Here is a 27,190-nt window from a genome sequence, read left to right on the forward strand (position 1 = left end):
GTGCTCTGCGCTGCACGTCGCGCCTGCGCACAACGCGTCACGACGCGCCTTCCGGTCTGCGCGGGAGCCGGGCGTAGGTCCGTTGCGTCCTCGTGACGGCTGCGGGTCCGCGGCGCCCGGGTCCCCAAGGGGGCGGGGCGAGCCTCCGGGGGCACACGTGCGGGGCTGGCGGGGGCCCGCGGCCGGACGTGCACGGCAGCCGGGCTGTGACGCGCGTTGGGGGCATCCGCGCGGGCCGGGGCGGGGGGGGGTGGTCTGCAGGCCGGCTGCGCCTCCCCAGCCTGAGTTTAAGTTCCCGGAGGGCCGACACCGCTGGTTTCCTATAGGCGCGCTGTAAAATGCTTAGTAAAATAAATGAACGGAGGGTGAATTATGGGATTCTACGTGAGAAACACCTTTGGGCCCGTAGTAAGCAAGGAGTCAGTGGTAGTCACTGTTATGGCTGTTAACTTTTTGTTGTTGTTGTTCTTTGACTTTATTCCGTTAAGTATAAACAGATTTGAAAAGGGCCTTAAAAAAAACAAACCTTTGTGGGCTTCCCTGGTGGCGCGGTGGTTGAGAGTCCGCCTGCCGATGCAGGGGACGGGGGTTCGTGCCCCGGTCCGGGAGGATCCCACATGCCGCGGAGCGGCTGGGCCCGTGAGCCGTGGCCGCTGAGCCTGCGCGTCCGGAGGCTGTGCTCCGCAACGGGAGGGGCCACAACAGTGAGACGCCCGCGTACCGCAAAAAAAAACAAAAACAGATTTGAGCAGGGCCTTATAGAGATTGAAAAGCAAAGAAACGTTCCCCCTTTTTTTCTGCTATTTTATCTTAAAGGCTCACAGTTGCATTGCCACTGCTGGTTGCTGTGTAAAATTAGTGTTTCTCAGAAGTTTACCCACTTCCGTATTTTTAAAATACCTAGTATGTACCAGACGTTGCCACAGGTCCTAAGGAAGATGGGCCACACCTAGGTAAGAGGAAACCTAAAAGTGGTTAAATTATAAAGGAAATCAGGAAGTATCTCGCCCACAGTTCAGGCTGATGGTACATGTTTAACAGCTGGTAGGGGGAGGAGTGCATATGTAGACACATTTATTATGAATTTTAACTAGTAAAAAGCATGTGCAGTACACAGCCTACCAAAAATGGTAAAACACAGTACTCTTTCTTGTAAATTCCCTGGAGCCATTTGATCCTCAGATGTTGCCATTGCTTATTTTTGCTGAACTCTTGTATCCATGGCCAACCTATGGTTAAAATTCAATCATAATCTATCAAATTGAGTTGTCTCCCAACCCACTGTTTTTCCAATAAATTTATTGTCATTAAGTGTAATATGTGATACAAACTTTGGTTGGTTTAATCACATCGATGAGTGAGACAGAAATGAACCAAAAAGATATAGATCTTTATTCATCAGCGATGTGAGCAACTTCTTTGCTGTATTGGATCATTTTTCCAGTACTGGACGAATGTTTTGTGCCAGTCATAATATAATGGCTAAAAACTGGACACAATTTTAAGTTTAGCTGCACTGTTAATTTTCTCCATTATTAGGCTAGGGGTTGGGAAATGTTTTCTACAAAGGGCCAGATACATATTTGCCGGACACCAGTGGTCTCTGGCACATAGTCTTTGTTTTATATTTTATCAACCTTTAAAAATGTAAAAGCCATTCTTCGCTTGAGCAAGGGCCTCACTTGGCCTTCAGTCTCTGAATTGTAGCATTTTCAGAGTTCCCCAGTGTAACTATTTCTCTAATGGCCAACTTGGGAGCATCTGAACCAACTTGAAATACCTTGAATGCAGAGTTAGGGAAAGTATTTCCACCATACAGGTACAAGAGATGTGAGTAACCTCAAAAGCACGGGTTTTAGTAAAGTAATCATGAAGTGGTGAGTTTTGAGACCTTGTTTTTGATAGAACTGATTTCACTCTAAGTTTATATAATTCAGTGCTTTATAACATCTGTGTTTAACAGCTAGCTCATGGAATTCCTGAATTTTTAACGATCAGCTCTAACTGGCTCCAACTCCACACTGGTCTAACCTCTAAGTGGACCTGGGGGTGGGTAAGCCAGGCTTCTGGGAGGGTAGGCGATGTTCTGTTTCTGGGTTAAACTTAGACACACGGGAAGGTGAAACACCCCTGCGCCCCCCATGAGTCAATGCCCTGTATCATCACCTCCCCATGAGTGTAGGCGGGGCCTGCGATGTGCTTCTAATCAGTAGAATTTGGTGAAAGGACTGTGATGTCATCCCTTCCCTGTGGGTCGCATCGTATGTAAAGGGAGTTGGATGTCACGCCCATCACTCCCAGGACCCCATGACAACTGGAGACAGACTCTCCCGCTGGCCTCTCGGGAGCAAACAACCATGTTGTGAACGGCCCCAGAGAAGGACGCTTGGCAGGGAACCATGGAGCTTCTGGGACCTGAGGGCAACCAGCAGCCCAGAAGAAGCTGGGCCAGCACCTCAATCGTGGCCACGTGGGACCCTGAGCAGAAGACCAGCTGAGCAGTATACCGGGACTGCTGCCCCACAGACACCAAGGTTGGAAATGTGTGTACGTTTTAGCTGCTAAACTTGTGGTCCTTTGTTTTGCAGCACTGCACGTATGTGTCTTTTTGTATGTGAGTTACATGTCTCAATTTTTAAAGGTTGGGGAGGAAATTAAGTACAATAAAAATAGCAGGAAATAACTGCACCAGAATGCTCTCGGGTAGTCTGACTCTGAGGAAGGTTGGCAGTGGGTTTTAGTGGGTTTGTTTGCCCCTGTGATCTCACTGTCCTGACTCTGTGGCCTGTCTACACTGCAAAGCGGGCCTGAGGTTGAGAGCTGGATTCCAGTGCCTGAGTTTTTACCTCCTGCCTACCTGTGTCCATGAGCTTCTGTTTCCTTACCTTTAAATTGGAGATGACAGTGGTCCCTGCCTTGTGGGACAGCGTCAGGAGGTGGTGAGATGGCCCCTTTCAGTGGACCACATCGTTAAGTGGCCAGCATTCCTGTAGCCCTCACCCGTTACAGAGCCATCAAGGGGCAAGAGGTGCTGACCCCAGCTCTGGGGTGGGTCCAGTTGAGTCTACACCACACAGGGTGACCTGCCAGCAAATGATTCTGAGTCACCGTCTGCCATTCCCTGAGCCATTCAGGAAAGATCAGGCGTCCAATTGAAACAGGCATTTGGTAGGAGTTTCCAGAGAAGGCCTCCCATCTTCTACGAGGCAGCCGTGAGAAGAAATGGCCTTTCCCCTCCAGGGGCGGTGACAGAGGATGAGCAGTGCAGAGCCTGGGACGCTGCAGCCATCAGGCTTCCGGCGTCATCATCAACCGAGGAAGGTGGAGCCCTGGGTCAAACCACACCGAAATTCCATCTGTACCGAGATCCCAGGTATGTGACTGACACGCTTCGGCATTGTTTAGACCATCCTGAGTTGGGTTTTGTGGTGCCTGATGGGCTGAACCCGCATCCTGATTCATTCGCCATGTAAAGCCATTAACCAGGTCTGTACACGGGGATGGGGACGAGGGACAGTGGCCATTGGATGCTGTGTCTGCAGCTCTGCCTAGACGTGGGCGGGCATGGCACAGGGGTGGCATGTTTTCAGGGCTGAAGCCCTTTGTGGCATGCGACATGCCGCCTGCAGCTGCTCCCCAGGTGTTCCATCACTGCATGCTCAGAACGGCCTTGGGGGGAGGCAGGTACTGTTATCACCCCATCTTAGTTCAGGCGGCTATAATAAATGCCCCAGATGGGGCAGCTTAGACAACAGACACTTATTTTCTCACAATTCTGGAGGCTGCAAGTTTGAGATCAATAGTGGTTTCCTCTGAGGCCTCTCTCCTTGGCTGGGAGATGGCCGTCTTCTCCCTGTGTCTCTACATGGTCATCCCTCTGTGCGTGTCTGTGTCCTGACCTCCTCTTCGTATAAGGGCACCAGTCCCATGGGATTAGGGTCCATGTTGTGCCCTCGCTTTGCCTTACTCACCTCTGTAAAGGCCAGGCTGCAGATAAGGTCCCGCTCTGAGGCACTGGGGCTCAGGCCATCAACATACGAATTTGGAGAAAATGCAGTTCAGCCACAACAAACCCCCACTTTACAGCTGAGGACGCTGAAATAGAGGCCATGCCTCTTGCACGAGGCCACATGACTTATAAGGAGCAGGGCCAGGGCTCACACCCAGGTAGCCTTACTCCCTGCTGTGGACTGAATGTTTATTCGCACACACCCCCCACCATTCATTTGTTGAAACACTAATCCCCAGTGTGATGGGGCCTTTGGGAGGTAACCAGGTCATGAGGGTGGAGTCCTCGTGGATGGGGTTAGTGCCCTTATAAGAAAAGACACAAGAGCAATTTTTCTCATTCTCACCATGCAACGTGAGGACACGGAGAGAAGGCAAGCTCTCACCAGACATCTGATCAGCTGACACCTTGCTCTTGAGCTTCCCAGCCTCCAGACTGTCAGAAATAAATGTCTGTTGCTTAAGCCCCCCCAGTCCATGGTGTCTTTGTTACAGCAGCCGAGCCGACTAAGACACTCCCCGCATCAACCATGCTCTACCTTCTCTGAAAACATGCCGTGAAACACTTCCGTGCTACAGGGAGGTCGCCGTCAGCCATGTCATCGTTTCCCCTCTGCGTTGCGCCTGCGAACGTGGTCAGGGCCAGGCACAGTCTCCACAGATGCTGCCAGGCGCCCGGCTTGAGTTTGCAAGGATGCTCCCGTCCTAATGGGGGCCTGGCAGTTGTCAAATGAATGAAGGGAAGGGGCCTGGGGCCTGAGGAAGGCAAACCTCCACAGGAGAACCTTCTAATCCCCTTGCTCCACCGCGGGGACAAATGCAACCCCAGGAAGCATCTAGCCATGTGCCCCCTCGCCGCAGGGACAATGGTTTCCAGGCCTGGGCAGGCCAGGCTGCTTTCCTTTCTGTTTAACCCGCCCCCTCACTCCCCGCCCTGTGCCTGGTCACCTTCCGCTTGTGTCCCAAGCCTGCCTTGCTTTTGTGTGGTCACAGGAGCCCCGTTCAGCCTGCCCACAGCTTAGCCGAGCCTGGCCCAGTGCTGCGTCCCTGTCCCCAGGCCTGGAGGCCAGACCGCCGTGCCGCCTCCACCGAGGAGCCCTCCTTGCACCCTGCCCCCGGGAATCGGCATGTCCGTCTCCAGCCCTGCCTCCTGTCTGCTGGATTTCACAAGAGAAACCCTGGTGTCCAGGCCCCAGCGGGCCCTAGCGCTTGGCGAGGCCCAGCCACCGCCCCCTGGGCCCACCCGAAGCGCAAGCCCGGGGAACAAAGACCCCCGAGGCCCTGGAGCTCTAGCTGTGGCCTATCGAAACCTCGAGGTGGTTCCCTATTAATCACTCCCTTTGGTGCCTCCGAGGCCAAAAAAGGAGTTGAACAAAACCTCTTTTCTAAGCAGGCAGAGCTTTGTAGAGAGAGAGAAAGAGCTGAGCAGCGAGAGTCCCCAGCCCCTCTCACCAGCGTAACACTAACAGGACGCCTGCCGGGGCCTCCCGGACCCACACACACACGAACAGGAGCCGCCTGGAGAGGGGTCTGGACCTCAGCCGGTGGCACCTGTGCTCCCAAAAGGCTGTGCAGGGATGGCCAGCGAGGGGTCTCACCTGCACGCAGCCCCTGCCTTGTTTTGTTTTAGAAACCAACAAGACCCAATTAAATGGTATTTTTTAAAAGTAGACGCATACTAGGAGGATGGGAGAGATGAAACAAAAATCCCGTCTGCTTTCTTTCTCCGACATAACCTTGAACCTCAACCCCTTTGTCTATTTTTTTCCCATGTTGTTGTCCTGCCTTAACCAATAACTGATACTGCATTACTCGTTCATCTATAAATAGGAAGTTTGGCTTCTCTCTCTTTTTTTTTTTTTTCGGTACGCGGGCCTGTCGCTGCTGTGGCCTCTCCCGTTGCGGAGCACAGGCTCCGGACGCGCAGGCTCAGTGGCCATGGCTCACGGGCCCAGCCGCTCCGCGGCCTGTGGGATCTTCCCGGACCGGGGCACGAACCCGCGTCCCCTGCATCGGCAGGCGGACTCTCAACCACTGCTCCACCAGGGAAGCCCTGGCTTCTCTTTTTAAACAGAAGGCCCAGGCCAGAACACCAGGCAGGCATTTCCCCAGCAAGCCCTCATCCCCCCAGGGACCAGGGGGCATGTTATCTCTGGTCCCGTGTCTGTGTCTGAATTGTCCTGTTACAGAGAGAAATGGCCTTTTTATTCAGGTGCTGGGCCCCTATCAGGCAGCAGGAGCAACAGTCCTAGACATTTATGCCTCTGAGTACAGGCAAGTTCTCTTTGTTAAAATTTAATTTGAAGGAAAAAAAGGAAAGAAAAAAAGCTGGCTCAAAGAGCATCGGCATGTCATCCATTTAGATTTGAGGGCAGAAGTCCGTCCAAAAGCAACGCAGAGCATGAGCTTGGAAAATCAGATGAATAAAGAGACAGCAGTTTATTGAAAAAGCATCATCCTGGGCCTCGCAAGGCAGGGGTGTGATTCACGGTACAGATTTTGGCCTGCCCGGGATACGGCCTCCGTGTGCGTGCCAGTCTCACCTTGAACACGACCTTGGGCTCTGAGCACAGAAGCCTCCCACTAGCCATTTTCGTCCAGTCCTGAGCCCTTGCTGAGTTCTGGGTTCCGTGGAGCTTGTATTATTTTCCTGTTTTACAGGTGAGAACACCAGGGCTCCCAGGGGCCAAGCAGCTGCCCTGGTCTAGTCACGAGAACAGGCCACTTAGCGGAAACCTAGGATTTAAACACAGGTCTGTCTTGCTCCAGAGTCCACGCTCCTTCGCCTGAACTTGGCCTCTTGAATAATGTATGAGAACACACTTTGGGACGCGGGGGAGGGTGCTTCTCACGTGCTGCCGCCCGGGAGACCAGGGGAGCACAGTCTCACATGACACCACCAACGCACTGCTCCAACCCAAGAGGGTGAGCAGCGCTCTTCTCAGAAAGAAACACCTGAGAGGCAGATTCTGCGACCTGATTTGCGATGGTGATGCCTGCTCATGCCTCAGAGGTTGACGGGTTAAATGACTAGAACGCGGGTGATCCTGCCTGGCTCGCGCTGTAATCGCGCAGCGGGGGACATTGCCAGCATGGCGGTTAAAAAGTACTTCTGCAGCTTCGCTATCGTGAGGGTTTTTTTTTTTTTTAAATTAAATAAAATGACCCTCTAACAGGAGAGATGATTATAATAATAGCTCTACAGAGCTTCCGAAGGAGCCATCACACCAGTCAAGGTAGGAAATTTAAGGTACAGCTGAAGGCCCACTCACTGTGATTCCAGGAAGTGCTGAGGCCCTTGACGGCTGACCTTAAAAAATATATATAGATGCCACTAGTAATTGGAACGTTTTGTGTACTGGCTTTATGGTTTGTAGCACAAAGCAATGCATGGGCTGCCACCACAGAATTCAGAGACCTCCCTCCCACCCCGTCCCCAGCACAGGTTTTTATTTTTCCCAAACTGGAGATTAGCAAGATGCCACACCTTTGACCTAACGTCAGAACTCAGCACGGGAGTGTAAGGAACGGCACCAAAGACGGAGGAGAGCTTAAACAAGCTTTAGTTGGGAACGCTCCCGGGCGAGGTTCACTGGTCCGAGAGAAAGGGGCCAGAGAAGTCACGCCCGGACGAGGGTTTGGGCAGAATTTATAGGGGAAGAAGGGAAAGGGGTGTGGCGAATCCGGGAGGACGCAGGTTATTCTTTATTTGGTGGTCTTTTCGGGTATCCTGGGGGACCGTTAGTCCCGCCCCTCGAAAGGCGGGAAGGCTGGGCGGGGTGGAAAGTCCCCAGGTCAGTTCCTGGAACTGGGTGGTCCGGAAAGCCTCCAGGGCAGTTTCAACCTGTGAGTCTGATTGCATTCCCCTGCCTCGGGCCAGTTGGCCTTACACGGAGAACAGTGAGGAAGGGCTGGCGCTTAGGTTCTCAACTCACCTCCTTTCCCCTGTGCCGTCCTTCCAAAGCACCAATTTATAGTGTTTTGGAAAGAGTAATTGATCAATGCCTGTGGTATGCAGTCACTTAACATGATGTCCACTAGGGATTTTTAATAACGTGGGGAAACACTGTATAAAGTGAAGTAGAAAAAGCAAGATAGGAAACTGAGCATGTGTGTGTTCTGAAGAAAATGCACCCAACTCTTAAAAGCCGGCAGCGGTAAAGTCATGCCTGTGATTAGTTTCTTTCTGATACATATTTTCCTAATTTTCTGCAGACCGTATGTTGCATCTTGGCACGTAGTTTTTCTCAATGAAATTGAACAGAAACTGGGAAAGCTTTCTCCTATTCTGTTTCTCCCATATGCTGCCTTTTTCTGGTGATTGAGTTGACGGGTCCATTTACGTTCCTTTTATTTAATTCTTGCTATGGCTGCTTGTTGCTTGGTAACGGTCATTGTTACTGATGGCCTTTTCCTCATTGGTACTCTGTAGTGACGCTGAATTGCAGAGCAAATCGGTGTGAAATGATTTCAGACCAGGGCAATAAACGAAACGATCTGACCTCAATTATCCCACTTTCCACCTTAGGAGACGTGGGTACTGCTGCCAACTTCCCCGAACATTACATTTAATAAATGTACTAGAAAGAATACCGCCTTAAACATCCATGGTTCCTGGCTTTCCGCTGCCATGCCCAGCCGTGAAAACCTCCCCTACCTGTCCCTGAGATGCTGCTGGTCTCCGGGACCCTGTTCTCTCTCCTGTTGCGGCAAATGCATTGTAGTTGCCAACCTAGCAGCCTCCTCCCCACCCTTCTGTTTTTCCTGACACGAGAACCCAGATTCTTGTCCTGTACCATCTTTCCACCGGCTTCAGGAGAGCTGGGGCCCAGCTCCTAAGAGAAACCCACGATCGGGCTAAGAAAAGCATGGTGGTCGCAAACCCCTTGCCTGGAAGTGGTTTAAACAGAGGCATGTGGTGTCTTTTCGGCGAATGAGACGTGAGGGGAAGTGGACTGGGGGAGGGAGGTCCTGAGAGAAGTGTTTGCTCCTAGAAAAGAGATGCACGAAGCAGAGGCGGTCTCCAGATCCTGGTTTGGGAAGAGGAGGGGCCTCAGGCCCCTGCAGCCACCTCAAAATCACAAGAGTCGACCCATCAAGGACAAAGGAGCCCCGTGCTGGCCAGAAGCTGCGTCCTTCCTGGCATCCCTGAGTCACGGAGTCGGTCATCCTAGGGCCGCCCTTTCTCCTGAGCTCTCGTCGGTAAGGTCATAATCCTGCTCCGTGCTGGAGCCACGTCAAGCTGGGCTTCCTGTTATTTGCAGTCAAAGCCTCCCACGTGAGCCAGTGCCGATGCTGAAGTTTCGCATGATGGGGATCCCCTGGCCTCCCCCTTCGTGGGGTAACCGACGCATCGTGGCCCATCCCCAGCACTCGCGGTCTAAGCCGTGATCCTGGGATAATTATCACGAGGGTCCTGGTTCACTCTCCAGAGTGTCCCGGTTTCAGATGATCCGTTGTTGTTACGAGTTGAATTGTGTCCCTGAGAAATTCACCTGTTGAAACCCTACTGCTAGTAACTCGAAATGGGACCTTCTTTGGGAATAGGGTGGTCGTAGATGTAATTAGTTAAAATGAAACTGTATCAGAGTAGGGTGGGCCTCAAATCCAAGATGACTGGTGTCCTTATATAAAGGGGAAAGTGGAGACAGACAGGCACACAGGAGGATGCCCTGGGAACACTAGAGTTAGGCTGCCACAAGCCAAGGAACTGCCAGCAGGTGGGAGAGAGGCCGGGACAGACCCTTCCCTCCAACCTGCAGGGGAAGCGCGACGCTGCCGACACCCTGATCTCAGACCTCTGGCCTCCCAAACCGCGCCATAATATATTTCTGTGGTTTAAGTTACTCTGTCTGTGGTGCTTTATTACGGCAGCCCCAGCCAACTCACACAGACGTCCTACTGCAGGTGTGTCTGAGGAGGAAAGGCTCCCTTCTGGCCGCAGGTGATCAGCGGTGTCGGCCTTGCAGGGGCCTTGGAGGAAGGGTAGGGTGTCAACAGCCAGGGATGCTGTGTGGGGAGAGGGCGTGAAACACCCACGGAAACGTGTGAGCCAAAGCAAAATGACAGACAACGCTGTTAACCTCATCCGGCTGTAACGATATCGGAGCAAAGGAACAACTCAGCTCGAGGGCGTCGAGCTCCTCTGAGAGGATGGATCCTTCTGCGGAGAGCGGCAGCAGAGGAGGTGACAGGGTGTCCTGTACAGCGCGGCATCCATTCCAGTACACACAGATATGCCAGTGAAACAGCAGAGCACTCGGACACAGATCCACGTGCATAAACAATTGATGACAGAAGTGGCACTGCGGAGGCGTAGTTTTCAATCAATGGTGCTAAGAAAACTAGGTATTCACGTGGAAAAAGAGAACGAAATGAAACCCCTACCTCACATCACATGCAAAAATCAATTGCAGATGGATTCAGGAATTAAATGTGGGGCTTCCCTGGTGGCGCAGTAGTTAAGAATCCGCCTGCCAATGCAGGGGACACGGGTTCGAGCCCTGGTCCGGGAAGACCCCCACATGCCGCGGAGCAGCTAAGCCCGTGAACCACAACTACTGAGCCCGTGTGCCACAACTACTGAAGCCCACGCGCCTAGAGCCCGTGCTCCGCAACAAGAGAAGCCCCCACGATGAGAAGCCCGCGCACCGCAATGAAGAGTAGCCCCCGGGCTTCCCTGGTGGCGCAGCGGTTGAGAGTCCGCCTGCCGATGCAGGGGACGCGGGTTCGTGCCCCGGTCCGGGAGGATCCCACGTGCCGCGGAGCGGCTGGGCCCGTGAGCCATGGCCGCTGGGCCTGCGCGTCCGGAGCCTGTGCTCCGCAACGGGAGAGGCCACAACAGTGAGAGGCCCGCGTACCGGAAAAAACAAACAAAACAAAACAACAACAAAAAAGAGTAGCCCCCGCTCACCGCAACCAGAGAAAAGCCTGTGTGCAGCAACGAAGACCCAACACAGCCAAAAATAAATAAAATTTTTTTAAAAAATACTTTATTAAAAAAAGAATTAAATGTGAAAGGCAAAGCTACAAAGTTTTTAAAAGACATTAAAGGAGCTCATCTTCAGGATTTTGGGGTAGGGAATGATTTCTTAAGTCATTAAAAGCATTCATCATCAAAATAGCGGTAATTAAAATCAAGAAGTTGTTCATCAAAGAATGGCAACAAAGAGAAAACTGAGGTGAGAAGGCCGGTCTCAGAGCGGTAGAAGATACCTGCAACAAACATAACCAAGAAAAACCAGTTCCCCAAATACGTAAAGAACTTCAAACTGATAACGAAAAATAGACAACCCCATAGGAGGAAATGGGCGCTTCACACAAAGGGCCGAGAGGCTTTGGAGAAAGGTGTTCACCCTCACTGGAAGTTATCCACGTGCCCGTTAAAACTGTGAGAGATCTCTTTACCTTCCAGACCGGCAAAACCCAGCCAAGTGGTCACAAAGACAGACAGCCATGGGGACTCTAAGACAGCACAGGTGGGAGCACAGATTGGTACAGTGACTTTGGGAAATAGTTTGACATTGTCTAGAAAAATGTCCGATGACTCACAAATCCACTTCTGGATGTGTAACCTAGGAAAGTGGTTCTAACGTTAGCCGACGTCACAATCCCCCAGAGGGCTTCTGGGCCCCATTCCCAGAATGAGTCAGGAGGTGTGGGGTAGGGCTCCAGGATCTGCATCCTTAACAAGTTCCCTCCCAGATGACGCTGATGCAGCTGACCTGGGGGCCACACTTGGAGAACCACCTGGAGAAACGTGTGCTCACGGGCTTCAGGAAACACGTACAGGAACTGTCCTCAGAGTCGTAGCTAAAAATGTCCATCGACAGTTGAATGAATAAAGTGCGGCCCGTTCACGCAACGGAATCCAGTAAAGCATTGGAGATAAATGAACTACCTCCACCTGCAAAACATGGGCGCATCTCCAATTCGACTGTAAAAAGCCAGACAGGATAGATCATAGGCAGTTTAATTCCAATCATTAAATGTTTAAAAACAGGAAAATCAAGCCACGTCGTTCAGGGTTGCATGGGTATGTGATAAAACACTAAGGAAAAGCAAGAAAACAGCTTAAAAGTTGGTGCCGTGGTTTCCTCCTGGGGGGAAGGGAAGGTGATGTGACCGGGGAAGGTGTGCCAGTTACTAAGTTACGGCCTCTCAGCCCCAAACCCATCGTCCTAGCCTGGGGCTCTGTGGAGTTGCGGCTGAGACCTGCACACCGCGCTTCTGTTTAGCCAGCCGGCTCCCTGGCAGGATCTGCCAATAGGTGGCGCTAGACCAAGCCTGCGAGGCAGGGAAGGGGAAGGAAAGAAGGGCTCCTCCGCGTTAGGTCTGCACCAGCTCCTTGCTCCCATAAACTCTGTTCTAGCAAAGCCTCTCTACTGCTGCATCGTCAGTTCCGTTGGGTAGCAGCAGCTTCTTGTCTTCTGCTTTCCGAACGCCTATGGAAACGACTCACTGTGACCCCTCGGGACCACCAGCACAGCCAGCCCACCCCGCCTCGGGAACCAGAGTTTCAGCTCCTCTGACTTCCTACATCTCCATAATCCCAAGCCCTTCCTGTCGTGCCCCCATCACCACCACCGAATTATCCACCTCGTTTAGTCCCGACCTCCAAGAGACAGAGTTCTCTTTGTACCCTTTCCGTTAGCTTGTAACAGCTTTGGACCTAGTTAACGGTTCTTCCTGTCAAGCTCTTGCCGCTAACATAACTTGGTGGCTCTTGTCTTCATGTCTGTCGATTCATCGTCACCTCTAGCATTGAGTCCACACCCCGTGCATCAAGAGGGGACGGGCAGACGGGAGCCGGCACGTGCCACCTGCCATCTCGCCTTTCACAGAGCCTTCGACTGGGAGGACCAGCCGTCCCAGTTTGTCCAGGGCTGAGGAGTCTCCCGGGATGCAGGGTTTTCGTGGCTGAAATTCAGAACGTATAGGCAATGAGTTGGTCATCCTAAACCCTGTGTCTTCATCAAATGCATTAACCCTACTTATGTCTTATGGCCGCACTTGGCTTCAAGGAAGGATGGGAAATGTAGTTTTTTAACTGGGCTCATTACCATCCCAGGAAATATAGTTTTTTAGCTGGGCTCATTACCATCCCAGGAAAAATTAGGGAAAAGGGCAGAATGGCCATAGGGGAGGCTGCTGGTGGTTTTGCCCTTTTAACTCCAGGCTGTAACCACTAACTACCCGCGGGCATTGCCTGAGACACGGCTGTCATCAGGGTTGTGACGAGAAGCCGGTCCTCTGACGGTGGTCTCCCTTAGGGCATGCTGCCTGTTTTCCTCATTCAAACAGTGATTCCTCTCTGGCAGCCCGAAGGGGAGAATCACGCCCATCCTTCAGTGTTTCAAATCTTCAGGGGCTACTTAAATCCTATAGCCGAGGGCCTGGGCAGTGACCCCTCCCGCCACATGAGACGTGGCAGTTTTACATAGGTTCTATTTTCCTTTCTGTGTTTACAGTCCAATAAGGCTCTACACGAGTGGGAATCGGGGTTTTCAGTTCTTACTTTTGAGAGGGGTTCAGGAATCTTGGGTCCTGTATTTCTTTTCTTTTCTTTTTTAATAAATCTTATATGTATTTGGCGCTTTTCTCAGATGGTAATTATCATATCCTAGGTTTATTGTAAATATCCTTCGGTACCTGCATTTACTACTCTTTGCTTGGTAGGCAAACACTTGCTAGGGAGGATTTCAAAGCCGGTAAGTCAGTGTGCTGACTCACGTGAATCTCAACAGCTCGCTGCCCGTTCTTTTTGGCAACAAAAAACATAAAAAGAGGGAGGCGACATCATGTCCTGAAGTTTCAATCTTTCGATTAACTTAAACTTCGTAAGACTCTCTTAGCCAAGTTGTTCTTTCCCTTGAAGCATGGGTAGGTTAAACTGCGTAGGGACGAGATGACGCTTAGGTATCCGCAAGGTCCACCCGAAGCAGGAGGCCACGTCTCTTCTGCTTTCCCTCACCCTAGCGCCGTGTGTGTTTAGTACGACTGCTCTTCTTACACACGGCCGGAGCAGGGCTGAAAGCTAGGGCTTCTTGGATTCCCTTGCCTTCTCTCGGTTACAGGTTTCTCCATAGATGTGGGAAGCTACGTTTGCTTTTTCCTTTTCTCCGACTTCAAAACTAGGAATGTATATACCTAGAGCAGAATGAGAAATGAGCATTTCCTACCTACAGCGCACAAGTCACCAAAGCCCAGTTTCGTTTTCTCTCACTGTCTTTATTTCATCCTCTTCCCTGTTTGGAGCTCTGAAGATTTCCAGTTCAACTCCCACCCTTGGGCCTATTTGTTTCAACTTCCATTTTGTTTTGTTTTGTTTTTAAGATTTCTTTGATATGGACCATTTTTTAAAGTCTTTATTGAATTTGTCAGAATATTGCTTCTGTCATGTTTCGGTTTTTGGCTGCGAGGCATGTGGGATCTTAGCTCCCCGACCAGGGATTGAACCCACACCCCCTGCATTGGAAGGCAAAGTCTTTTTTTTTTTTAATTATATTTATTTATTTATTTTTGGCTGTGTTGGGTCTTTGTTGCACTGTGCAGGCTTCTCATAGCAGTGGCTTCTCTTGTTGCAGAGCACGGGCTCTAGGCGCGTGGGCTTCAGTAGTTGTGGCACGTGGGCTCAGTAGTTGTGGTGCACGGGCTTAGTTGCTCCGTGGCATGTGGGATCTTCCCGGACCAGGGCTCAAACCCATGTCTCCTGCATTGGCAGGCAGATTCTTAACCACTTCGCCACCAGGGAAGACCCTCAACTTCAGTTTCGATTATAAGTGTAGGTTGAACCATGTGAAAGGAACACCGATGGACCGCGTTTGCCCAGTTCTGAGTGGCAGTTGCATCTGGGTCATCCTGACACTCAGTAGCACGTGGGGAGAGCTTGCTTACCTTCTGGGCTGCGCACCATGCCCTGGACGCACGGCCCTTCTGTGGGCTGGAGGTTCGTGTGAAGAGGGGAAACTGAGACCCGTGGAGACTAAGTGCCTTGCCCAGGGCCCTGCACTTTCTAAGTGTTGGAGCTGCATTTGGACCCTAAGGGGCTCTGACTCCAGGGCCTGTCCATGCACCCAGCACACCCACATGCCATCAGCTCCATTAACCTGAGGACACAGGCATAGTATCATCTGCATGCGTTACAGAGCATTTTGTAGAAAGTACAAAGGGAAAGCTTTTGCTTAAGTATTTTAGTAACTTCTCCTCCAATTAATTGTTTCCATCCCTTTGCAAAGAGCAGGGAGTACCAAGAGCTGGAGGGGGCTTTAGCATCGGATGGCCCGAGAGCTAAGCCTCAGTTCAGCCCGTCCCACCAGCAACGTGCCCTCAGGCAAGTCATTTCCCTTCTCTAGATCTTAGTTTCACTTTGGGGCCCTGTTGGAATGGAGCTGCTAATAACGTCTTTCACCGGCTTGCTTAGAGAATTAAATAATATACCTAAGACTCCCAGCACAGTGCCTGGCACACAATAGGTGCTCAATAAATGTCAACTAAAGTAAATTGTGACCCAGAAGGGAGAGCTGGCGTTCTGGTAGGGGAAGATCTGCTGGGACGAGGCTGGTTAATGTTTCACTAGCAGCTTCTGGGAGCTTAGATGAGACTCAAGTCTGCGTGGCCATGACAGCAGTCTCTAATCCCCTCATGAGGGTGGGAAAGACCCTGAGAACCCTGGGCTGCAGGCCCACCTCTGCAAGGCGAGGGCACCTCACCAGTCCTGTTGGAACCTCAGCCTCCAGCCTGTAAAATGGAACTGATGACACCTCCCTCTGTGTTGGCCTCTGCAAGCAAATCAGATGTTTTTAAAAAACAACAGCAACTTTGAAAATGATAAGACATGAAGACAGGCTCCTCAAATGTCTGCGGCAGGGTGTTTCCTGATATATAAATTTGTATTTTTGTCCTCTTTGTGTTTATTTTTGAAAGTAGCCGGGCTTTGCGTCCTCTTGTTTTAGGTGAGCTTGGGTTGCAGAAGTGAAGGCTAAGTTTTCAACGAGGGGTTATACTAGGGCCTCCGAAGAGGGAGAAGGAGAGAGAAAAGTTCCCAGAAGCGGTGGCTCCCAGCCCCTCCCAGAGGAGGGGTCACAAACCAAGATCAAGGAAGGTGCCAGATTTCGGGGTGCTGTGAGCCACGGGGACCCAAGTCTTGCTCTCTTGGAGAGCCCCAGGAAGGGATCAGGGCCGCACATGCGAAGGCTGGACCCCACAAACCAGGCCTCCAGCCTTGCAAAAATTGCTGTGTCTGAATTTGGCCACAAAGCTGCGGGGTCCTTGAGCGCGTTGGTCTTGGTCAAAGGACGTATCAGCAAAGCTCAGTGTGGGCTAAAGGCCTGAGCCCTCCTGCGGGACATCTAGGCCTCTGCACACCTCCGGGTTAGAGGGAGGACGCCAGCAAGAGAGAAACTGAGTTTTGCACCCCCTCTGCACTCAAAGAATTATTTTTAAATTTTGTAGAAACACAGGGACATCTCCTACATCCCGTAGAATGGCTGTACCTTCGTAGTCATGCATCCATTCAAACAACAGTTTGCGCACGAACTCTGTTACGGGTGCTGGGACGCCACAGCAAACAAAGACGGTCCCCGCCCTCCTGGGGCTTGGATTCGAATTCATTCTCTCACATCTTACATTTATAAATTGCTACAAAAATATAAGATATTGAAATTATTTAGCTCCTGCCGGGAAGTCCAGACTTGGAATAAACAGTGAGGCTTCAAGTAAGCCAGGAACTCCATGTTCAAGTTTCTTGGGGTGAAAAGTCGCTCTTGTCCAGTGCCCTTCGTCACCATGGAGACCCCCAAGGCATGACGTGGGCAGTGAGAAAGGAGGGAGGGAGAGAAAACTGCTGAGATGGACCCTGATGTACAGCTGACACTTAGAAGAAAAACAGGATGCAAAGGACGTGAGTTTATCTAAGCCAGGTTTGCAACAAGCAAGGTCAGGGCCAAACGTCTCCTTTACTGGGGGGGGGGTCTCTTCTTGGGCCTCCGAGATAAGCTGGCCTAATGTGGCCTCGTGGGGAGAGGCAGGACCACCGCGTGGGAAGCTGGTCGAGGAAGTCACCCTCCTCAGGAAGGTGCCACTTATCTGCTGGGCATTGTCCCCCTACATCTCAGACACTTGCCCGTTTGTCACTTGAGGGTGAGAGAATGGGCACAGAGGACTGTGCTTACAATCTGCATTTAAAGGCCGCGTATCAACTTATCTACAAAACAGAAACAGACGCACAGACATAGAAAACAAACTTACGGTTACCAAAGGGGAAAGCGGTGGGGGGGGGGGGAGAATAAATTAGGAGCTCGGGATTAGCAGGCACACATTCCTGTATATAAAATAGATAAACAACATACTTTAGTGCACAGGGAACTATATTCAATATCTTGTAATAACCTAGAATGGAAAAGAATCAAAAAGAATTGAATCACTATTCTGTACACCTGAAACTAACACAATATTCTGTACACCTGAAACTAACACAATACTGTAAATCAACTCTACATGAATTAAAAAAAAAAAAAAAAGATGAATTGACAGTGGGTTGTTTTTGTTTGTGTATTTTTGTGTTTTGTGGGGAGGTTTGGTACAGACCTGAAAGGGCAGCTAATATAGTAGGTACTTTGTTGGGAGTTATCTTCATGTTATAAAAATGTTTCTTTCTCCTCCCAGCAACACAGCACTGGGGCTTGGATGATGGACGCTCAGGTGAGGACCTGAATTCTGTGGTTAAAAGTTGCCTTTTTTGACCTGGAATTGGGAGTCTGACTTGTTATGTTACCTCATCAGATCCCAAAGGAGCCTACTGGCTTTTTTTTTTTTTTTTTTTTTTAATCATTGACATCCCCCGACAAAGAACATTGTCGTGCACTGGCTGGGTCACCAGTCAGGGCGCTGCCCCTCGAACTCCTACCACGTCCCTAATAAGGAAGAGGGAATCATGGTGGAAATTTCTCTTTCGTCTCTGGCAGGAAAAAGCCAGCTTCCACAGAGCAATCAGTTTGTTTTCATCCTATGGACAGTGACTCTTGTAACCAAACCTCTTTCCTTCTTTGGACTGTTAGGAAGCTCAGAATTAAAACCGGGATTTATCTCTACCAACTCTCTTAAACTTTAAGCTTTGCACTTTGTGTACTGACTGTACGTGCGGCTTAATCTTGTTTTTGTTTGTTTGTTTTAGCTCAGATGAACTTAGACTCCATGAGATGCAACCAGCAAAAGTGGGAAACAGACTCTGGGAAACTTTAATGAACAGGTGACCCCGTTTTTAAAAATAAATCGAAAGGGGGAAAAAAGGAGGCGGAGGGAAAACATGGACTAAAAGAGATTAAGAGAATCCTCACTCGTTGTTGGGAACATAAAATGCTGCAGTCACTTGGGAAAACGGTCTGGTAATTTCTTTAAAAGTTAAGTATACATTTGGCGTGTATCCCAGCAATTCCACCCCTGTAAATCTACTGGAGTGAAATGAAAACACATGTCAACAAGTAGTGCATAAAAGTTTATAGCAGAAGTTTTACTAAAACCCAAACTGGAAACAACACGTGTGTCTCTCAACTTGTGGACTGATTTCTTTTTTTAAACGGTGGTATATTCATACAGCAAAGCATTGTCAGCAATAACAGGGATGAACTGCTGATCCGTGCAACATGGATGAACCCCAAAACCTTGCGCTTTGCGTAAGAAACCAGACACAAAAGGCCACATAGCGTGTGATTCTGTGTATGGGAAATAGGTAGAAAAGGAAAAACCCTAGAGAAAAAAGCATATCTGTGTTTGCCTGACGCTGAAGGTCAGAGTGAGAATCGACCGCAAATGGGCGTGAGGGAACTTTTTGGGTGACAGAAATATTCTGAAACTGGATTGGGGTGGTTATTGAACAACTGTGCAATTCTCCAAAAGTTTGTCCAACTGTACGTTACAGTGTGTGAATTTTGTGGTATGTAAATTATACCTCAATTGAGGTAAATTATCCCTCAATAAGGTTATGAGAAGATGAAAATCTAAACACTGGCCAAAAATTGTATACTGTTAAGGCGGGATTAGGATTCTTTCACGGATTATCGTGGTGATTTTTTTTAAAACCAACTCTTATCTTTTAGGGATACGCACTGAATTATAGGAAATGATATAATGCCTGAGACTGGCTTCAAAATAATACGAGAGGATTTGGGCGGCTTATAGATGAAACAAGGCTGTGTATACGGATCCCCGCTGGAGCTGGGTTTTGGGTACATGGAGGTATGTTGTATTATTCTGTCTTCTTTTGTCTATGTGTTCAACGTTCCCACAATTAAAAGTTTTAAAAGATGAGCTTAAGAGTATTTGAAAAAATGCTGAATTGGCTGAGTTCTTGGCGGGTCCCTGACGAAATCCAGTTGGAATGAGGAGGTGGACATCTATTGTTTGCCTTTTCTGCGTCCCCGCCCCTTCTGCTAACAGTAACCAGACTGCTCCGTGGACGGGCCAGCCCCACAGCATGGGCTGCATGACGCCTTCCAGGGCCGGCCCCGCCTGGTGCCTGCCCTCCTTTGGCCCAGGCCTGGGCACAGAACCTCCCTAAACCCGTCAGCTGCTTTCTCCTGGGAATTCCAATCTCCTATGGAATGATGCAAGAAAGGGGAAAGCTTGGAGTTGGTTAATCCCAGCGCGGGCATCCTGGGAGACCAGCCTTGCGGTTTTGGCAGCTACATCCCCAGGGCTGCTCTGACTCCAGCCCTTTCTGAAAGCTGGATCTCGGCTTTCTCCAGTTCTGTGATCAACCTAGCATCATGCCAACACATTCCCTTTTTGTTGAAGTTGGCCAGAGTCGGTTTCCGTGGCAGAAAACCGAAGCACCCAGTGGCGGAGACAGCGAAGCTCACCAAGTGGTCGATGTGCGCTTTTAAATCTCTCCACCTCCCTTGTCTGATCCAGCCACAAACACAGACCCTTTGGACATTAAAACTCCCCCAAAGTGCTCTGATAACCAAAGAGGAAGGAATCCACATGATACAAAGACACCAGACTGATAGGGGTCAGCCCGAGCTCTGCTAAAACACAAACTCAGAGCACCGTCATAATTGAGACAGAAACATCCATTGGGACAAAAAAGTTGCCTTGGTCTATAACAGTCCCGTCTGATAGAAGTATAATATAAGCCACAAATGTGCGGCACAGAGGTAATTTTTTATTTTCCAGTAACTGCATTAAAATGGTAAAAAGAAACAGGTGAAATTAATCTGGGTAGTACATTTTATTTAACCCAATATATCCAAAAAATTATCGTTTCAAACTATAACCAATATAAATATATAAAATGCTATGAATAACCTTTTGCCCTTTCTTTTTTTTTAACTAGTCTTTGAAATCGGTGTGTCGTGTGTTTTACGCGGACAGCACATCTCACTTTGGCTGGGTCCCACTTCCAGCGCTCAAGAGCTATAAATGATAAAGCGGCTATAAATTATCCCTCTGGGGTTCTGCATGTATTCTGGGTCGTGAAGCCTTAGAAGGGCCGTCGCTTCTGCCCAGCTGCATCCTCAGGGTTGTAGCAAAGGCCCCCGCCGAGGGCACAACCCCAGTGGCTCATCAGTCAGGGGCTGGTTTTGTCTGCAGTGGGGACCCTCCACTGGGATGACACCACTGACTGGGCACTCGGAGGGCCTGACTTCAAGCCGCTGATTTAAAAACCTGGCGTGACCTGTTCACCGGGTACAAAGGTGACTTCTGCAGCCCATCGGATGTCTCTCCAGAAGAGCGGGCCCCTGAGCGCTTAGAGGATTGAGCCTGTTTGTGGTGGAAATAACAGCACAAAAACCTTTGCGGAGAAGCAGAAACAGAGCTGCTGAATGACTGCTTGGAATGACCTCTGTTTCCATTCCTGCACGCACGGAGCTTACATTGGTCCATAACACACCGCTCCCAGCCACGCAAGAAAAAAGCTAGACGAGCTGAAGAATCAAAACTCGTCTTAGATCTGCCAGAGCAGTGAGGTCACAGGGCAAACCGCCACCCCAGGTTGTTTGGACAGACGGACGAATGCAGAGTCATGATGCACAAAGCCAGAGAACAGGAAACGGTGGGGGGGACCCAGGGCTGGGTGGACAGATCACACACCCCTGGGGGCCCGTCCTGGGGGCCCTGACACTGCCATGAGTTTTACCACTCGAAGCCCTGCCAGGTTTTCACAGTAAAGATCAGGAAGAAACCAAATCCCCTTGAGCTTCCTTCCATCAGGGGAGGAAAACAGGCATCGTCTCTGTAAGGCTCGCCTGGCTGAGCAGCTTCTGGGGGCTTCTGCGGAGCTGGCCCTCGGGCTAAGAGTCTTGCTTTCCTTATTTCCAAGTCTATTTTTATGAAACACTCTGCATTTGTTGAGGTCACAGGAGTGACTCTCTCAGTGTCCTCCAGCAGCCCTAAGCCCATATCACAGCAGAGGAAACTGAGGCCCAGTGGCCAAGTAACTTGTTCGAGGGCACAGAGCTGGTTAGCGGTGGGGCTGGCGCCCCTCCCCCAGCACCTTCGTTCCGCGTTGTCTTGACGTGGAGAATCCTCCAGGCTCAGGCGAACGTCTGGAAGACGCAGCCCTGCCAGCGTCTCACGAGAGACCCCGAGCCAGGACCACCCCACTGGGTCACCCCCAAATTCCCGACGCACAGACACTGTGAGATGGTACACATTGATTGGTTTCAGCTGCTACGTTTTGGAACCGTTTGCTGTTACACAGCCACGGATGAGTAACACACAGAACATCTTTTTTTTTTCCTGAGCGCCAACACCCGAGTGTTCTGTCAAGAGTAGTTTTCACCCCGGCTTTGTTTGAACAAGTTTCCTGTGGTGTCGAAGTCAGACATGTCTTTTCCTGAATTAGCGTTTAAGAAATATGATCGGTTCTAAATGACAGGGTGGCCAGGGGAGGCTGTAAAAAAAAAACAAGCCCACCTGTTCCAAGTGAGCTGAGGACACGGGCCATGTCTCTCTCAGGTTTTGGGGGCCTCAGATGGGTGAGGAAGTTTCTTGGAGGATCATTCTGTCTGTCTGTCTCTATCTTCTGTGGTGATCCAAAAGTGCGGTCCTTCTCGGGAGTGGTCAGAGGCCCATCACTGTGTGATGTAAGGCCCCAGGGACTCAGTGAGCAGACAGGAAGCAGCACTGGGGATGCAGAGAAGATCCAGAAGGATATAGAAGCAGCAGGAAGTGACACTCAGCAGGCAGGAAGAGGAAGGGGACGCTGAGAACACAGAGAACACTCTGGGCTCATCGCTCATTTGCCAGATGCGCGTCGAGCTTCAGGCCCTCGAAGCTGTGAGTGTGGACCCGCCGCTTTCAGATTCTGAGGCTTCCCAGCCCATCTGCCCACCTTCAGGCCCAGCCAGGACTAGGTGGAGGGGTTTCCACCGGGCCCCTGTCTTGGGATGGGGAACAGCAGGCCAAGCGAGGACCCCTTCGGCTCAGGGCAGGAGGGTGACCCCATCGGCGCTTTTGGCGGAGGTCTCGTACGGCTCTGCCCGGACCACGTTGGTGTGATTCCCTGACTTTGGAGGATGAAGGGAGGAGGGGGCAGACGCAGCCCAGCCACACCCCGCCCCCAGAGCAGCACCGTCCAGAACTTTCTGCAGTTATGGGAACTTTCTTCATCTGCACTGTTCAGTACAGCAGCCATTGGCCACGTGGGTCTCCGGATCCAGCTCTTGGAATGTGGCTCGTGCCGCGTTTCACAAGGAAGGGTTTCATTTTATTTCATTTTCGTTAGAGTATAAGTGTAGATAGCCAGATGTGACTAGCGGCTTCTGAATTGGACGATATGGCCCTTAATCCTTGTTTTGGGTCTAAAATCACAAACTCTCTATAGAGATGTATATATATATATATATTTTTTAAATTTTATATTAAATGTACACGGAGTAAAATTCACTTTTTCTGTGTACAGTTCTGCTACTTTTGACAAATACGTGGGGTCGTATAATCACCACCACAGCCATCACCTCCCACCCAGGATTCCCACATGTCATTTTGTAGCTAGCCTCTCCCAGACCTCCAGCCCCCGGAATCGCTCATCTGTTTCTGCCTCTATAGTTTTGCTTTTTCCAGGATGTCCTACAAATGAAAGCATACAGGATGCGCTTGGGGTCCTCCGTGGTGTTCTCTGTACGCGTCCTTTGCTCCTTTTCAGTGCTGCGTGATGTTCCGTCGTACGGTTGGGCCTAAGTTTGTTTTCTATGCCCCTAGCGAGGTGCGTTTGGATTGTTGGGTTGTCGAGTTTGGGGTCTTTAGGAAAAAAGACACTACAGATAATCATGTACAAGTTTTTGTGTCCACACAAGTTTTCATTTCACTTGGATAAAGAGCTAGTGATGGGGTTGCAGGTCATTCGGTAAGGTAGTTGAACTGTATGAGAAACGGCCAGACTTCTCCAAAGTGGCAGTACCGTCTTGACTTCTGCGAGCCATGCGGGAGAACTCCAGACCTTCTCATCAGTTTTCACAGAAATCCCAGCGTGGTTTTATCCTGCTTCCTAACAACGAATGATGTTGAGCATCTTTTCCTGGGCTTGTTTTGCACGCCTATACCTTTAGTGAAGGATCTGTTCATGTGTTTTTGTTTTGTTTTGTTTTTAAGACTTTAATTATCTTTTTTTTTTTTTTGGCTGTGTTGGGTCTTTGTTGCTGCACACGGACTTTCTTTAGTTGTGGCGAGCAGGGGCTACTCTTCGTTGTGGTGCGCGGGCTTCTCATTGCGGTTGCTTCTCTTGCTGCAGAGCACGGGCTCTAGGCACGTGGGCTCAATAGTTGTGGCTTGAGGGCTCTAGAGCACAGGCTCAGTAGTTGTGGCGCACGGGCTTAGTTGCTCCGCGACATGTGGGATCTTCCTGCACCAGGGCTCGAACCCGTGTCCCTTGCATTGGCAGACGAATTCCTAACCACTGCGCCACCAGGGAAGTCCCACGTGTGTTTGTTTTTAATGGATTGTTTTTCCAGATATTTCATGGCCTCTTTTTAACATGGCCTTCATCGTCACCCACCAATACGGTGTGTTTTTCTTGTAAATGGTTTAGTGTCTTGTAGTGAATTTTGTTCCTTTTTGTTCCTGCAGCCAGCTCCAGGGGCTTCCATCAGGGTAAGAGCCTGCGTGTCGTGGGCTCCCAGCAGTCGACTGGGTCCTCCCTCGCAAACTTTTTCTTTTTCCTTTTTTGAGCGGATGCATCGTGAAGCAGCTTTAGCAGCCCGTCTAGACGCAAGAGAGTGTGAGAAGAATTCACTTTCTCCGATTCTGGTTCTATAATGGCTTTTTATTGCCCTCTTTCTGGACCTCTCCGTTGAAGCTGTCAGTGTATCGAAGGCTTGCTGTTTAAGAGGAAAGGAACTTGCAAGGTTCAGTGGGTGTCTCGGATTGCAGGGTCATCGTGAGTCAGCCCTGGGAGCTCCTACCATTGTCACGTACAGGTTCTTGCTGGTCGGGAAAAGAACTGTCCAGGTCTGTCAGTCTGCGCAGAAGTCTTCACGTTTAATATCGTCAAGCCTGAGGGCCGTGGAAGCACATATATACCTCTTGTTCTCAAACAGACCTGTCATTAACAAGAGAGAAGTCACCCCAGATGAGCCAGAGGAAAGAACTTTGGAGGTTTTATGTAAATCTCTCTCTTTAAAGAAAAAATTGTGGTAAAAGACACGTAACCCAAAATTTACAATCTTAACTATTTTAAGTGTACAGTTCGGTAGCGTCAAGTACATTCACATTATCGTGCAGCCATCGTCATCTCCAAAACTTTTTCATCTTGCGAAACGGAAGCTCTGTCCCCATTAAACACTCACTCCCCATTCATTCCCTGTCCCTCTGGGAAGTAACCACCCTTCTACTTTTTGTCTCTATGAACTTGACTCCCCTAGGGACCCCACATAAGCGGAATCATACAGGACCTCTCTTTTCGTGACCAGTTGATTTCTCTTAGCCCCATGTCTCCAGGATTCATCCACGTTGTAGCAGGTGTCAGGATTTCCTTTGTTTTTAAGGCTGAATAATGTCCCATCAGACATGTCGGTGGACCCTTGGCTTGTTTCCATCTTTTGCATATTGTGAATAACGCTGCATTGAACGTGAGTGTACAGATGTCATTTCAAGACCCTGCTTTCGGGACTTCTCTGGTGGTGCAGTGGTTAGGAATCCGCCTGCCAGTGCGGGGGATACGGGTTCGAGCCCTGGTCTGGGAAGATCCCACGTACCGCAGAGCAACTAAGCCCATGCACCACAACTACTGAGCCTGCACTCTAGAGCCCGCGAGCCACAACTACTGAGCCCACGTGCTGCAACTACTGAAGCCCGCGTGCCTAGAGCCCGTGCTCCACCACAAGAGAAGCCACCTCAATGAGAAGCCCATGCACGGAAACGAAGAGTAGCCCCCCCGCTCGCTGCAACTAGAGAAAGCCCGCATGCAGCAATGAAAACCCAACGCAGCCAAAAATAAATAAACAAATTTATTTAAAAACAAATAAAGACCCTGCTTTCAATTCTCGTGGGTATAGACCAAAAAGTGGAATCGCTGAATCAGATGATCCTATGTTTTCCACCAAAGTGCTTTCTAGAGGGGCTGCAGCGTTCTCCATTCCCGCCAGCAATGCGTCTGTAAACGTCTTTGTCTGAGATAAATATTGCTTGACTCCCTTAACTTCTCCCCATCTCCCTAGTTCAGCCCCTGGCCTGGTCTACGAGTTTCCTAGCTGGCCTCCTATGGTCACGCAGACCCCTTTCGGATTCAGGCTCTGCCCGACAGCCAGTGATCCTACTTCCGATATGTGGGTCTGCATGTTGCCGTTTTGCTTACAGCCCCTCAGTGGTTCCCATTGCTTTGGGGATCAGACCCCAATTACATGACTGATGCTGTTCAGCTGATGTGGTCAGTCTCTCTTTTCCACCTGTCAATCCTGGGAAGGCACCATGCTCCGTTCCTTAGCACGTGCTGTTCCTTGGCTGGAATGCCATCCCCGGACTCCAACCCCCACTCCTAATCATCGCTGGACTTCAGTTCAAGTATCACTCCTTAGGGAAGAGATCCCTGACCCCGTTTTTGTCTTCCTCCACCTTCAAGTAGGTTCTCCCGTTACAGCTTCTTGTAAAAATGTCTCTTACTTGCCCCCCAAGCACTGATTCTGTTTGTACCTATATATTCAACCATGTGACAGTTGGGCTAATATCTGTTGTTGCAGCCCCAGGCTGGACAGTGGGTACGAAGACAAGCTTCCCACCCTAGGGGGGCCACACTCCCTACACATGTCACTGGGCAACAATGCCTCACGGGACTTGAGACAGCCGTAATTTTGTATGTATTTATTAGAATGTTACTTGATTCCTGTCCGCATCTCCCAGTACACCGTAAGCTCTACCAGGGAGGGTCTGTTTTCTCCCGCTCAATAATTGTTAAATGATGGCAGTGTGCAGACACTGCCACCTTTTTGTAGGGGGCCCTGGCTGAATTAGGAATGCATGAAGCATTGCGGGATCTGAAGGATGCCTAAGGTGGCCAATTCTGCGTTTTCACAGAAGACTCCTCTGCAGGCGTCTGCCTTCCCCCATGAGACTGTAAGAGGTGTAAAGGGCCGGAGGCGACTGCACCGGGCCCTAGTATGGGTCCCAGGATACTTGTCTAGATACTTGTTGAGTGAATGTATGACTCCAAAAAGGAACACAGGGCATCAGGGATCGCAAGCATCTTTAGGCAAACTTCAGTTACAGCTCGAAACCCCTTAAACTTGGTGCCTAAGTACCGCACTTTAGGGTTGGCGGATGGAGCCACTAGGGCCCCGGAGACTGCTGACGTCAGTTGTCCCTTCTCCAGTGAGTGACCCAGGATCAAAACTTTCCAGGGAGACTTTTTCGGGGGTTCCCCACCCCAGTCCCAGGACGGAGGAAGGGACAGCCCACGGCCGGGGGCGGTGGGCGAAGCGCTACCTGGCGACCGGCGAGGCTGGCGGGGCGCGGACACCGTCCCCCACCCCGCCCCGCGCGCCCCCGCGAGCACCGGCGGGCGGGGAGCGCGGCCCGCAGGCTCCGCTCCGCCGCGATCCGGACCGGGATCCCGCGCCCGCCGCGCCCCGCGGAGCCCCGCCCCCTGCGCCGCGCCGCCGCCGGAGGCCGCTTGGAGCTGTGCGAACATGGCCGAAGTCGGCGAGGACAGCGGGGCCCGTGCCCTGCTGGCGCTGCGCTCGGCGCCCTG

General features: G+C 50.6%; 1 protein-coding gene and 1 long non-coding RNA gene across 5 annotated transcripts in view; both read left to right on the top strand.

The window, feature by feature from the left end:
- Positions 1-645: 645 nt before the first annotated feature.
- Positions 646-25,189, top strand: LOC113630375 (uncharacterized). Of its 4 annotated transcripts, none has more exons than XR_003436942.1 (6): positions 646-2,534; positions 3,241-3,373; positions 17,674-17,709; positions 18,182-19,242; positions 20,342-20,970; positions 24,076-25,189. It is a non-coding gene; the product is annotated as an uncharacterized LOC113630375 (long non-coding RNA). The 4 variants fall into 4 exon arrangements; XR_003436941.1 differs by lacking the exon at positions 24,076-25,189 and having other exon boundaries at positions 18,182-18,407; positions 19,104-19,242; positions 20,342-21,740; XR_003436940.1 differs by lacking the exon at positions 24,076-25,189 and having other exon boundaries at positions 646-2,543; positions 20,342-21,740.
- Positions 25,190-27,032: 1,843 nt separating this feature from the next.
- FOXK1 (forkhead box K1) overlaps positions 27,033-27,190 on the top strand; it is a 62,957-nt gene continuing 62,799 nt past the window's right edge. Inside the window, exon 1 of the mRNA XM_027125499.1 lies at positions 27,033-27,182. Coding sequence (XP_026981300.1) covers positions 27,129-27,182 — 54 coding nt within the window. The 5' untranslated portion in view covers positions 27,033-27,128. The remainder of the gene's footprint in view (positions 27,183-27,190) is intronic.

The sequence above is a fragment of the Aethalodelphis obliquidens genome, unplaced genomic scaffold (genome assembly GCF_003676395.1).
Source record: "Aethalodelphis obliquidens isolate GAN/ISIS:26980383/991018 unplaced genomic scaffold, ASM367639v1 scaffold30, whole genome shotgun sequence".
NCBI classification, from domain to species: Eukaryota; Metazoa; Chordata; class Mammalia; order Artiodactyla; family Delphinidae; genus Aethalodelphis; species Aethalodelphis obliquidens.